General features: G+C 40.5%; 1 protein-coding gene across 1 annotated transcript in view; it reads left to right on the top strand.

The window, feature by feature from the left end:
* Positions 1-14174, top strand: part of NDP (Norrie disease (pseudoglioma)) — a 27007-nt gene extending 12833 nt beyond the window's left edge. Inside the window, exons 2-3 of the mRNA XM_005871590.2 lie at positions 1720-2100; positions 12926-14174. Of these exons, the coding sequence (XP_005871652.1) occupies positions 1927-2100; positions 12926-13153 (402 nt within the window). The 5' untranslated portion in view covers positions 1720-1926 and the 3' untranslated portion in view covers positions 13154-14174. The remainder of the gene's footprint in view (positions 1-1719; positions 2101-12925) is intronic.
* Positions 14175-15103: the final 929 nt, after the last annotated feature.

The following is a 15103-nucleotide window of genomic DNA, read 5'->3' as shown; positions in this document are numbered from 1 at the left end:
GAACTGAAGTCTTGGTGAATTTCAGTGTAATGTGCATAGGAAAACCTAGACTTTTGAAATGAAAACAAAAAATGCTGTTCTTATCCTGTGCTGATGTGGAGCTTTAGGCTCAGTCTTGATCAAATTTAATAAGATGTTTCCATTAGATGCACATAAAAGAAAATGGCACAAAGTTGTATGAAAAGATGGTCTCCTGCATATGAAGACGGTGGTGATTGAATCTATAAGTATCAGGTAGCAACATTTTAGAGCAAGAGGGAACTTCATTTGCCATCTTTTCCAACTCCTCTACACTACAGGTGAGGAAACTGGGGCTGGTACAGTTTGAATGAGCTGTGCAAGGTCCCCCAGATAATTAATGACAGGGCTAGAATCCAGCTAGGTCCCCTTGTTACTGATCCTTACCCTTTCTTCAATCTAAAGAACTTCTGTGAAACACACGCTGAGGTTTTGTCATTGCCAAGGATGTGGTGCTCTAAAACAGCCCTATGGAACACGTACTTTCCTGCCTGGGATCCTCTGCCCCACATTCGCAAGGCAGCTAACAGGCTAAGTGGGTCTGGAGCCACTCTATTAGAGCAACACTAATTGACTTATAGGAGCTTGAACGTCTAATCTTGATCTTACCAATACTTTGTCCTGTTTATTTAGATGGTCTATGAGTAAGAAGTTTAAAAAAATATTCTACTATGAGCAAAAATCAATTTTTTTATTTGAAATATGTTTGGAAGTTTTTTGTTGAAGCTTTGATTATCATGTTCCTTTTGTTTGGGATGTAATGTTAGATTGCCCCCAATTTTCCTAAATGCTTGAAAATATTTTTTATACTCTATGTCTTCTGTTGTGATAAAAAGCATCAATGTTGGCTATGCCGTGTGGGTTATTGAAGTGATTTGGGGGGACCTCTGGACCCCAGTCCTTAGTCCAAGAGGTTTATGGTTAAAAGAACAAAGCAAATATCAGGAACACTGGTATAGCATGATCCCATTTTAATGGTAATTTTCCACTCCAATGACCACTTATTTTTTCAAATTATGCCACGTGCTCAGGCTACAGAGACTGCAGAAATGTGTGACTGTATTGGCAAATACGCATATTGTTATGACCACACTGGAGGCCAGTTGGCATAATGTGTATATCAGATGCAGTTTGTCATTGATTTTGGGTGCCACGGGGCTTAAAACAAAAACAGGATGAGCCTAGATCACAGAACTGGAAAACTAGGTGGGTGGCTGGGTATGGACTTCGAAATGGAAAATGTATTTCCTTCACATGGGACATGGCCTGTGTTCATTAGTGCTGACCTTTCTCCTTTCTATCCCTGTAAGCTGACATTGACAAAAAGCTTACTGAGAAACTGAATAGATTCCACCAACCAGGAATAAGGATGAGACCGCCCTATTCAGTTATGTTGTGGCCAGAACCACATGTTTAATTTTTACCATGGGTTCAAACTTGCTTGTAGGAACATGGACTCCAGCAATTAAAGTCAACATGTACTTCCATTAAGCCACTGTTTCCACTTCCAAATGGTTATAAACATGTAGCACAAGCTATGGAAGGGGTGTGGAAAGGATGACAGTTTATGCTAATGACACTCTAGAAACCAGTATTCTCTACTTGAAATGACATGGAAAAATTCTACTCAGTACCTCCTGGGTTCCGTTAGTTTTTCTCAGTAAATGTTTCTGGGGAAAATAATTTCTGTTTTCATTCCAGCTGTGCAGCAGATAGAGTGATGATGGATTGCAAGTGCAAAGAGTAAGACAAAACTCTGGCATACAAAGGACAATGACAACCAGAAAGCTTCAGCCAGATCCTGCCCGTTCCTTGGAAGGAACTGGATCCTAGGAGGTGAAGGCATTTCCGATTTTTAGTCCTCTGCCTCCCTCTGCTGTTCCTCTTGAGAAGTTTTTCTTTACAACAATGAGAAATCATGTACTAGCTGCATCCTTTTCTATGCTCTCCCTGCTGGCACTAATGGGAGATACAGACAGCAAAACGGACAGCTCCTTCATGATGGACTCAGACCCTCGGCGTTGCATGAGGCACCACTATGTCGATTCTATCAGTCACCCACTGTACAAGTGTAGCTCAAAGGTAAGACCAAGATCTCTGTGAGGGTAGCATTACTTCTAGAAACAGGAGAGAAACCAGATTCCTTTGTCAGGGGATGGAGAACTATGATGATAGCTCCAACCAGAGCTGTCCCACAGAGCTTTTGGGAGGATCATGCGCTTACGGTTTCTCACCATGCTTTGCACTTTTGTCAGTAAAGCTGCCTAATTAAGCGTGTGTAGATGCAGCCAGCTTCTCTCTTTTCAGGCTGCTTAAAGTCAATAGGAAAGGCTGGAAGGTTCTCACAATAAAATTGTTGTTAAACAAAAGATAGGAGGGGTGTGTTTCATCCTTGGTTGTGAAATTTATGAGGGGTAGTGTCCTTTTTCAAGAAAGAAAAATGGAGTCTACAAGTTATTTTAACACTTTGTACCTCCACCAGTAATAAAGAAGAAAGGAATGAGGCAATGTAAGAAATATGGTTGAGCAGTGAAATGTACTCCTTGAGGGGCTCTTCACAGTTTCCTGATGAAATAGTTGGTCATTGGCCTTGTGGTCCAAGCCTTTCTTCATCTTCTATGTTTATGTAAAAACTAGAGGCCCAGTGCACGGATTCATGCACTGGCAGGGTCCCTCAGCCTGGCCTGTGGGGATCAGGCTGAAACCGGCAGTCTAACATCCGCCGAGAGGTCCCAGAGTGCAAGAGGGCACTCTGCAAAGTTGCTGTCGTTCAGCAGCTCCTGCGTTGAGCATCTGCCCCTCTGGTGGTCAGTGCGTGTCATAGCTACTGGCCAGTTGGCCAGTTGGTCGGTCGGCTGGTCACTTAGGCTTTTATATATATAGATGATTTCAAAAGATAAATGGCAATTTGATCAATTGTCATTTTTACATTGATTATCCAAACCACTCTTGTTTGGAGTATATTGTGATTTTTGCACAGGCAACCTATGCAACTGATGTCTGAGTATTGAGACAAGTTGTGGGAAGGAATACCATGCTTCAAAGATCACTAAGAGTGACCAGCCACATGGACCACCCAGAAGGGAGGCTCATAGTAGGGAAGAGCAGACTTAGAATGAGAATTCTCATGGCTGTCACTGCCCCAAACAGTCACATGAAAGAAATTTGCCCACATTTGGTAAATAAGAATTTGTTTTGGTCAACCTCAGAGATTTTCACTTTTAATCCTGGAACTAAAACCACTTAAATATTCTCATATGGCAAATATTTTTTAAATTACCAGTATAATTAAGAAGTTTTTGTAATATCAACCATTAGAAGTAAGAACATATAAGTAAGTCTCTCTACCCTCTATCTAAAAACATTACAACTTCTGTCTGCCTTTAAAATTTCCATAACTTGTCTGATTATAGCTCAATGATGATGGCTTGTTTAAGTTTGGGGGAAATAAAAATTTGAGTGAAATAATTTTAACCATTATATTAGTAAGATCTACGACTGTGGGAAAAATTAGACATAAGGAGAAAGATTGCAACAAATAAAAGAGTTGTGTTACCAAACAGCACAAAGGATATTTGTCCCAAAGTCCTGCTTGTACCTAACAAAAACTTTCTGTCTCTTATTTGTACTTGCAGAAGCTAAAAAAATGAATAAACTTAAAATTTTGCAAGACCACAGTCCCTTCTTAGGAAATAAAACTAAAACAAATTGAAAAATAAAGATGGGATATGTTTTTACAACTGTGCTCGGAAATGGACTGAAACAATTATTAGCTTCTCTTCCCCCACTCCCACACAGCACTGGCTAGAATGAAGTGTTTCTTGTTCCATGGGTGACTTCTCCCTCTGTTGAGTTGTCCTTCATAATCATAATTCTTTTTTAAAAAAGGAATTAAAATAATTTCAAAGAAAGTGTCAATGTGATAATAAGAAGGAACAGAGAAACAGGATCATCTTCAAAAACAAAAGAACAATCTGGAAATATTTTGTGAAAGGATGGAGGAGTGCCTTAGCAATGATCACATTCATTAAGGGAAGGTCAAAGAAGAGATGTCACTAACTCCAACCCAACAAACTCACAGTGTTTGAGCATGAATCTTAGAAACAGACTTTAGTCTACCTTTGTTCATCTCTGTTTCTTCCAGAATGCAATGTAAATAGTGCAAAATTGTGATAGTAAGAGAAATGTTTGTGATTTCATGGAAACAATCTGTTCCTCAAACATCCCAAACTATTTCAAATATAGCAATAGTTTTATGTACATGGTGCTTGTAATTAGCAACCTTTCTTCTTTGGCCATAAAATATGCCTGGCAGAATCTCAACTACCCAGACCTTTCCTGTATTAGATTTTCTTTATGTATCCAGGAACAAAAACTAGTTTTCATTCTGAATTATTTTCTAATTTTTAACTTTCACAGACTCAGGTTGGTCTTCTCTGTAGTGGGTCTCATTTAACAAAACTGTTTATCTTTCTAGACTTGGGATAAAGCATTTAACCTCTCTTTAGAAGATAGCCAACAGGGGTTTTTACAAAGAGGAGACTAGGGTAGAGTTTTCCTCTCTGCAAAATTTTCTCTCAACATGATGTTCAAAGGCCATTATTTACTAAATACATGCCTACTATTTGCTTCTTGATTGTTAATCCTTCCTGACTTACATTTATCCAGTATGTGCCCTTAGGAAGACAGATGAAGGGGAGCTTGTTACCCAGGCTGATCGAAGAGAGGGCACCTGCTTGAACAGCTAATAATATGCCAGGCACTGTATAATATATAATCTAATTATTGCTGACAAACCTGTGTTGGAAAGCATTATCATTCCCATTTTACTGGCAAGAAAAACTGAAATCGGGAAGAAGTATTACGTCCATTGCTCAGTTTTATATAGCCCAGGAGTAGCAATGTTTGCCTCAAAGCATTCATCTAGCAACTTGGCTTCATATTGGAGGAAAGCAAACAGAAATCCAGGCTTAACTTCTGATCTGCTGGAAATTATGACTTATACTCAGTAATCTTTCTAGAACTGGAACTAGTAGTGAAAGCTTTTCAGGGAGCATTCCATGAAACTGCCTGTTCCCCGAGCTCTAAACTTGCAGCTGGCCAGCCCCAGGGGTCTGTTGCCCCACTCACAGCAATTTAGGAAAGAGCTGAAATGGATTCAGGCAAAAAAGACTGGCTACATTGGTCCACCAAGGAGGTCAGAGTGGCCACAGATTGTGATGTGCCTGGTGGCATTTAGTGGTGACACCTCCTAGGATTGGGTACAAAAAATTCTGGGAGTGGCAGAGTGTCAGGTTCATTTGCAATCTTGCCTGAAATTCTAAGTGAGTGAAGGCTATAGAATAAGTAGGCAAAAGGTCAGTAGTTAGTGGAAACGAGCTGTCTGGGGCATCTTTAAAGGAATTGAGGCATTCCATACTTTTAAATGAGAGAGACCTGGCTTCAAATTCAAGGTCCACAGTTTGCCAACTGGGGAAAGAAGTAATTATTTGGTGCCTCTGTTTCTTTGTTAAATGGAGCTATTGCTATCTACCTAAATGTGTGGGCATGAATATTGGTGATAATATTTATAAAGCATCCAGCACAGTGTCTGGCATGATAGATATTAATAAATGATATTATGATCTTGACGGATGAAGTTATAAACTTGACAGGTGTTTAAGCTCACTTTTCTATTTCTGTCACTACTGTGACCTCAATAATTGTTGGGATCTCCTATAGCCTTAAAGGATTAGGAAAATAAATCTCACTGTAGTTCATGCTGAACAGAGAAATTTGGCAGTGATGGGGGGAGCATGGAGAAGAGAAACAGATTCTGCTGTCTGACCTCCCTTCCCAGGTGAGTAGAGGAAAGAGGGGCTGGAGGGGGGTCACTTTTGGATTCAGTCCAGGGAGAGGTATTCAGGAACTGAGATCGGGAAAGCAAGCTGGTAAGATAGTTCTGTGAAGTCTGAGTTGGGTGAGTAGTGAGAGACGGTGGCCCTAGGACAGGGGTGTGGAACCATGACATAAGGTTGTCTGAACTCTGAAGGGCCCATAGGAGCTGCAACAAAAGAGATGGGGGAGGAGGATTCAGGAGACAAATCCTGGGAGAATTCCCAGAGTAAAAAGGACCTGGCATGCCAAGGACTGAGCCTTGGGGTTGGGAGGAAGTCGGGAATATTGAGTATATAACACAATTAACTATCTGGGAGATAAGACTTATTTTTTAAAAAAAAGAAACAAATGTATACTGAATGCCTACTATGTGCAGGCATTGTGGTAGGTTCCAGAGGCACAAAAAATAGAAAAAAAAGACAAAGTTTTAGCTCTCATGTTTACAAGTAAGTGGAGGAGAGAGGGAAGGGAAGTGTTCTGTGTGCGAAGGCCTAGTCATGTCCGATTGAGTTTTTACCAGAGTGAAGGGACCAGATTTCAGTTGGAGTCTGCAAAGTTCACACCCACCTTATCAAAGCTTTCATCACTACCACCACATCCCCAATATGTACTGTTTCCTTCCTTTGGTTGAAATTTTGCTGATGCCCTGAGCCTGGCAGGGACATTTTAAAGGTCTAAAGGTCTATCTGGGTCCCTGGAAACGAGTTGAACAGTCATTTGTTGAAGGTGTTGGTAAGGGAAGGTTTAAGAGAAACATGGGTAAATCTTGTTCCTGAGGAAAAAGGGGTGCCTCATAGGGTGTCATGGAATATAAGGTGTACAGTGTTTACTACTGAGAAAAAGGCAAAATACGTTTCTCACTCAATTGGGGTAAAAGAGCCCATACTCTTTTCTTGGATGGGACAGGTGCATCTGTATTCTTACACTGATGGAGACATCTAGTCAGTCATGGCCTGGGCCAGGATTCACAGGGGTTCCACGTGACAGAAGAGGAAAGTGACTTTAGGGATGATAATAATCTCTCAACAAAGGGTGATGAAAGCCATCTGTGTTTGGGATTTCTCTCATTCAGAAGATAGTTGTGTATTGCAGAAAAGATATAACTGTCTAAGAACTATGATAGGGTCACCAGAGGGCGCGGAGGCCTGAGGTCTCCAGTGCATTTTTGGTCTGGACCCAGGAATCACTGCAGGCTATAACCATCACAATGTCACTTGAACTTGTCCATGATGAACTTGAACATCTTATGAAAACTGAGGGCTTGACAGGCTGACTGTCATGGCCTAACAGCATAGCACTGCACTTAGGAGAAAAGGCTCAGGAATTAGGCTGTGTTGCTTCATAAGCCTGACTCTCCATTGTACAGCTATATGACTTCAGGCTGGCAGCTTATCCTCTGCCTTTTAATTCCTTAATTTATAAAATAGGGAGAGTTTACCTTCTGAAATGATTATTAAGAACTAAGTTGCATATGAAGGGCTTGGCACAGTGCCTGGGATCTGGTAAACATTAAATACATGTTATAAATCATCATCCTTACTATTCTTTTTTTATTACCCACGGACCTTTCTATTACTCTTAGCCTCAGCACATGGAAATCAGATAAGAGCATGAAGGAGCCTGTTCTTGAGCAAACACTCTGAACCTTCATATTGGAAGAAACTGACTTTCAGATCCAGCTGGAGCCAAGTGACAAGGTTGGGGAATACAAAGGAGCTACTGGAGAGGTTGCCTAGCTTCCTAGCATCAGGCCACTTGTTTGGGAAACATAAGATAATAAAATTAAACTGGATCCAAAGCATATAACATGTGTCTGTCACTCACCTGGGCTGTGAGAAGTCATCCAAGCATGAGGAATATATGTCAACCACAAATTGGGGGCCACCATGTCTTAGCAGGTGACCTGATGTTTGAAGGTGTCAAATGTTTATTGAACTGAAGGAGGAATTGGTTAGGAGTTAGAGAGTGTGTGGTACTATCCAGAGAATTTCTGGGAGTCCCCAAATCACTGGGGGATAGAGCTGAGTGAGGATCTTGACTGTGAAGAAGGTATTATTTAGGACTGCCATGGATCTTAGAAGATTCAGCTCTGTGTACCGTTGGAGATGGTGAGGATGCGTCCCAAGAGGCCCATAAGACAATGGTCAGACTTGTATGGAAATGATATATAGTTTGGGTTCCTAGAGGCAGGTCAAAGTAGGTTAGAGAATGGTGAATTGGTTCATACCTCAGGAAAACATCTTAATAAAGGGTGTCCCAAAATTCACACAAGAAGTAATTTTGATAGAAAACACGATAGCGAGCACCATTAACTGTTATTGCCTGAGCAGCCACATTTTTGAAGAAGAATGGTCCCATGATGCCTCCAGCCCAAAATCCGCACCAAACAGGGACACGTTGTGGATGCATTTGTTTCTCAACAATCACTCGTGGATTTTCTGAACCCCAAATGTGACAATTTTGTCGACTAACCAAGCCATCAAGATGAAAATGAGCCTCATCTCTGAAGATGATTTTGTTCGAAAAATCAGCATCCACTTGTTGTTGTTCCATAATCCATTCAACAAACTCTATTCTCTGTTCGTGGTCAGTAGGCTTCAGTTCTTGAGTCAATTGACCTTTGTAAGCATGAAGATGCAAATCTGTCGTGAGAATATGCTATAGAGAGCTTCTCGAAATGTCCAATTCTAGACCACGGTGCCGAATTGATGTCCCTGGGCTCTCAGCAACACTCTCACGAACTGCTTCGATGCGGCTGCTCAGGCAATAACAGTTACTGGTGCTCGCTATCGTGACATGATAATCCAGTTTGCTATTCCATATATAACCCTATACTGTATACTTTATGAATCAATAAAACATTTACAATTTTTAATTATAAACCTGTGTTTTCTATCAAAATTACTTCTTGTGTGAATTTTAGGACACCCTTTATCAGGAGGCAGGATATTATAGTGATTTAGACAAGGGGTTTGGTTTTAGACAGATCTGAGTTTGACTCCAGCTATGCCTTTTATCAGATATATGAGTTTGAGCAAGTTACTTAAACTTTCTAAGTCTTCATTTACCTTATCTGTAACAATACTACAGATTTACTTTTTAGCATAGGATTGTTATGATGATTAAATGAGATTAAATGTTATAAGCAGTCAATAAATTTTAGTGCTATTGTTATTATGAATTAAATGGCCACTATCTGGTGATCCATCTGGAGCAGAGCCTCTCAAATATTTGCAGGCCCAGGGCCTTGCTAGTCAAAGTGTGGAGGTTAGTCCTGCAGTACTCACATACACCAAAATCTTATGAGAAATGCAGAATCTCTGGTCTCACTAAGAACTACTCAATCACATTATACATTTTAACGACATATTATTTACATGCATTTTATAGTTTAAGAAGCTCTGGTCTGAAAGAGGTCAGAAGACATTTATTAAATCTGTAACACAGGTGAGGCATGGCAGAGACTAAAATGTGGAATATCAAGAGTGAACCTGGAGGGCAGATATTTACCCCTTTCATTCCTTAACGGCACACATTATGGATCTTATCTTACACACTCCCCACTTCACCTATCCAACATACACAAAACACACCCAGATTTTAATATAGTTTTCAGCTTTCAGATAATATCTATATACTGGGAATCGCTAAGAGAGTGGATTTGTGCTTGTGTGCACATATGTGTGTGTTGAGGACATCAAGGGCCCAATAATTGTTTCATAGTCTCTTCTTCAAGGAAAGAGTATTTTAATTTGGCAATGGAGGGTAGTTGACATTTCATTAAGCAGAGCTAGGAGAAAAGGGTATTCCTAAAAGAGTAAAGACATGAGCAAAAGTAAGAGGCAGGGAAATTCAGTATCGTTCCATGAACTCCTAAGTAATTAAGCTTGATCAGAATAGGGAGTGGGTGATGTGAATGAAAACAGTTGCAAGAAAGACTGGAAAGATATGTGCAATCCATGTCATAGAGGGCCTTAGTGCCTGTTCAGGATTTTAAATTTTATTCTGAAGGCTGGGAGCAGCCACTGAAGGTGTTTATTGTATGTCTGTGCATTCTCCTTGCCCAGAAAGAGCGGCCCATTGGAGGTGGCCCCAGGGTCTTCAGTGTTGGAGATCTTGTCCTTCAGAATGAGCTGAAGGTAGAGCTTGAAGACCCTGAAAACTTTTAGTGAAATTACTACCAGTTTAATTTTTATACAAATGGCCCTACACTGCTGACTTTGTCATTTTACAGACCAAGGCTAATTGCCTGGTCATTCAAGGTCTACATTTGGTTCACCTGTATGTGTGTCATTTGGGGATGATGCCCCACCATGTTTTTGCTTCTGAATTAAGTCTGTTGGTATAGGTTCACTGTATCCATCCAGACTCCATTTTAGGAGGTTATTCTATGAATAACTGCTTAATCTGCCTAATAGATGATCTGCAGTAGAGATGAGTAAGTTGAACACTACTTCTTCAAAATGAGATGTCAAGGAGCTCTTCCCATGTACTGGAGGGCGTGTGAAGAAGGGACTGGGGAAGACCTTGGACTCTCTTTCATTAGAGGGATAGGATTGGCCCAGGTACTACTGACCTATGGCATAATCCCTCAAACCCTATTTCAGATCATGTTAGTTTCAACTATCAATGTGAAGAGCAGGCAGGATAGAATCAAAGTTTTAATAAAACCCAAACAGATTACAGCTGCCATTTTCTCTCCACCTCTGATCTTTCAGAGAAAATAAATCAATAGGTTTCGTTCAGTTGATCTTCACCAAGCCCTGCTGGTTGTTTCCTAGTATCTCATATTCTCTTGGTTGCTCAGAGATTGTTGGATTCTGCCCAACATCTTCTCAGGTAATGATCTATAATTATCAGAAGTCAGCTTCTCTTCCTGTTGGAAAGATGGGCAGGCCATTTCCTCCTTTTAATCCTTGGGTGTTTAATTCTGTCCTATAGGATAAGGTCAAAGATAATAGCTGGTGGAGTTTTTTTGTTCTTCTTATATTTTTTATTTCTAAAGATAATATTTAAACCTACAAAATTACCTTTATCACAAGTCTTTTTAAAAAATTTATCTTTATTGTTGATACTATTACAAATGTCCCCTTTGTTTGTTTTTTTTTCTCATTGACCTCCTCCACCCGGCACCCACACCTCCCAGGCCTTTCACCACCCTATTGTCTGTGTCCATGGGTTATGCATATGTGCATTCAAGTTCTTTGGTTGATCTCTTCCCACCTACCCACCCCTGCCTTCCCTCTGAGATTCCACAGTCTGTTCCATAGTTCTGTCTCTGGATCTATTTTGTTAATTATTATTAATTTTTAAAATATATTTGTATTGATTTTAGATAGAAAGGGAGAGGGAGAGAGAGAGATAGAAACATCAATGATGAGAGAGAATCATTGATCGGCTGCCTCCTGCATGCCCCCTACTAGGGATTGAGCCCGCAACCCGGGCATGTGCACTTGATTGGAATCGAACCTGGGGCCCTTCAGTCTGCAGGCTGATGCTCTATCCACTGAGCCAAACTGGCTAGGGCCGGATCTATTTTGTTCATCATTTATTTTGTTCATTTGATTCCACATAGGAGTGAGATCATGTGATACTTGTCTTTCTCTGACTGGTTAATTTCATTTAGCACAATAATATCCAGGTCCATCTACGTTGTCTCAAAGGGTAAGAAATCCTTCTTCTATACAGATGCATAGTATCCCATGGTGTGAATGTACTGTAGCTTTTTCATCCACTCATCTGCTGCTGGGCCCTTGGGCAATTTACAATAGTTAAGATTTGGTGTGATTTTAATATCAGCTGTTAACTCCTAAATACCATGAAGTAAATGTCAAATGGTTTCATGTATCGATGTATCTTTTATTCTTTTTATTTAAATAGTTCCACTTTTTATGTTCTTATTGTTAGTTCTGGAATAATAAGGCAACTTTTTCTATCACTTAATATGAAATTCAACAAGCAAAATCCTCCCACATTAACGTGGACTCAGGCTCCCTTCATCCTCTGTTCCCACTAGATAGGATTATATAGCTTAATGAATCAAGGAGCCCACCCCACCCCACCCATGGCTGCCACTTTCAGGACACCAGGATTTATATATGAGATACATAAATGAGCCTCAGCTCTGTCCTCTTAATCTTTATGCACAATATTGAGTGTGTGCTTATGTCCATTGTTCTGGGGATAACTTTTGTAGTTTGCATCAGATGCTTAAAGAAGTCTGTTTACTAAAGCCACATGAAGAGACATTATAAAGAATACACATCCTCTGTTACTTCAGTCCAAGTTTTATTTTCATGCTAACCTACCTTTAGAAATGGAGATGGTTAGGATGAATTAATATTTGCCCCAAATGACCTGAAGATGTGATTGCACAACTCTTAGGCTCCCTCAATGTATAAACCCAGAAGTGTCACTCCAGGGCCCCAAATGTACCTTATTTCTATTTCATGCTCTTGTTTCAAGTTGTATTACCTAGAATTATTTTTCCTAAGTATCACTCAAATTATTCTTTTTTCTTCTTCTTCAGAAACCATATTCCTTTTGTTTAGAAATTCCCTTCACTGAATAAATTTTTTTCTGTAGTTATTCTTTACCCCCTGACTTTAATTTGGAATGACTTTCTGCATTTTAAGACTCATAAAGTTGACATCGGGCCAATGGAAGACTGCCACCTGTCTGAGGATATTTCTTTTGTTCTTTGCTTTTTATTTGCACATCATGGTGGTAGGCCTTATTCAGTTGTCCTAAACTGTGAGTGCACTTAAGAATCACTGAAGGAGCTTTGAAAACCACAGAAGTCTGGCTCTGTCTTCAAGGATATTAACTCAATTGGTCTGAGACAAGGCCTGGGTGTGGACATTTTAAAAACAAGTTTTACCACATGCTTCCAACATGCAACCAGAGTTGAGAGTCACTGATCTAATCCAGCAGGAATTGGCAAAGAGTATTAGGTCCTTGTAAAGGAGGCTGTGCAACCTGGCTGGGGTTTGGCATCTCCACACGGTAACCACCTCTCTTCTCTCCCCAGATGGTGCTTCTGGCCAGGTGTGAGGGACACTGCAGCCAGGCATCACGCTCCGAGCCCTTGGTGTCCTTCAGCGCTGTCCTCAAGCAGCCCTTCCGCTCTTCCTGTCACTGCTGTCGTCCCCAGACCTCCAAGCTGAAGGCATTGCGACTGCGCTGCTCAGGGGGCATGCGACTCACGGCCACCTACCGGTACATCCTCTCCTGTCACTGTGAGGAATGTGGCTCCTGAGACCGGCTGTTGAGTGGCTTTTGGATGGGACAACCTCCCCCCATCAGTGAGACAATTCAATCAGTCATGGACCGACTGGCAAGAAAGAAGTTAAGGCAAAAAAAAAAAAACATGCAGCCATTCCCATGGGATTCTGCATATTCCAGTAATAAAGACTTTACATGCTTGTTGACAGAGAGTGATACTCCGGGAACCTGTTGTCCATTCCTGTCTCCTTTCCCTGGTACAATTTCTCTTGCTTCCTTTTCAGATTCAGGCATCTTCCCCTTTGGTGCTGAATGTTGTTTGGGTTTCCAACAATTCAGCATTAGTGGGAAAAGTGGGCCCCCAGGCAAGGGTGGGTCAGACTGGCGCTGTTTGGTGCAAATTAGGGAAGCATTCACTTTGGAAAGCAGGAATGCCCAATTCTTTCTGGGACATCAGCTGATTTTTATTTATCTTGTCATTTGGTCTAAAGTTGCCATTGCTGCTAAAGGTTCCCAATTTGAAATTCCAGGCACCAAGCATGTGGGTATGTTTATTCAAGTTCAATCACAGCCAGCTGACATTCAAATAATTAAACAGATTCTCTTATACAATGCTGGGATTCCTGATAGCTGTAATTACTATTCAGAAATGACTTTTGGAAAATAAAAGTGGTATAAGAATTTGTCACCTGAAGGTTCTCTCAGACAAATTATGGTAGAACTTTGTAAGGGAGCAGACTTTTAAAGACCTGCACAACTACGGATTCTGCACTGACTTTGAAAAAGGCATATGTGTACTAGTGGCATGGAGAATGCACTATACTCATGCATGCAAATTAGACAACCAAGCATGAATCTATTTGTGGGTGTGCTATAGCTTTTGCCATGCTGCAGTCATTTTTCTCCAACACCCACTGGGCCATGTGAAGCTTGCTGCCAAAATGGTGGCCTGGCTCATCTTCTAAACATTTGGTTTAAATATATTTTGGTATTTGAGACTCCAAATTTGAGTTATTCCCATGTTGTGAAATAAAAAGAGAGTAACGTCAAAATTCTGACTGTGTAAGCATTGTTTTTTCCTACTAAATATCTTACTTTGATGCATCCCTATGGTGTGTGCATTGTGGTGGTGGTGGTGGTGGGGAGTCCAGAAAAAGAGGGAGATAGGGTTCCAGAATGCACAGTGGGGCATTTTTAAACTTGGCTTTTAGTCTCAGAATTTAGTTTATTGAATGGGCACAAAATCTAATGCATTCTGGCTTCCGAAATACAATAGGCACTACGAAATACAATAGAAAAGTTATCGCCTATTTAATCTCTTCCTTTTACTCAGAAGAGAATAAGTATTCATAAATGAAGTCCGAAGAACCAGAAAGAAGATAAATCGTTCACTGCTATGGTTTCTGTGTCATTGACCATCCAGTGCTATAGGTCCAATGATACTCCTGAGCATTACAAGAACATTCCCAGTTCCAGCACAGTGCTATGTCTGCTTTAGGCATCTCAACACTAACCCAGACTGGCAATTCAGTTTCCAGGGCAACCTTGACACCATGCTGTCTTGGCTCACCAGAAATGCCAGTGCACCCCACTGTTAGTACAGCCAACCTGCGAATTACTTTTCCTGTAGAGATGATGGTTTTATAAACTCGTTGGCATAGCTTTAACACATTTTTAAAAAATCCAGCAGGGTTAAATTTGTATTTGTGACTTTGGAACAGAAAAAATCTAATGCTATTAAGCCTTGACCTTAATCTTAACCTTCATTGTGACAGAGCCAGGCAGTCCACTAAATTGGCGGTTGTCTCATTCTGAAGGCAAATGTGAAATGGTAATTTGGACCATTATATGAAGAAAATTTTTGTCATAAAAAAGAATTAAATTTAATACCGAAAGTTAAATGGTTATAATTCTTAACTGATAATGAAAGTATTAACCGCTGGTCACATTTACAGCTATTCTTTCATGTCACTAATCAAAAAGT

This window comes from Myotis brandtii, unplaced genomic scaffold (genome assembly GCF_000412655.1).
Source record: "Myotis brandtii unplaced genomic scaffold, ASM41265v1 scaffold349, whole genome shotgun sequence".
Lineage (NCBI taxonomy): Eukaryota > Metazoa > Chordata > Mammalia > Chiroptera > Vespertilionidae > Myotis > Myotis brandtii.
This window is presented reverse-complemented; position numbering and strand designations above follow the sequence as displayed.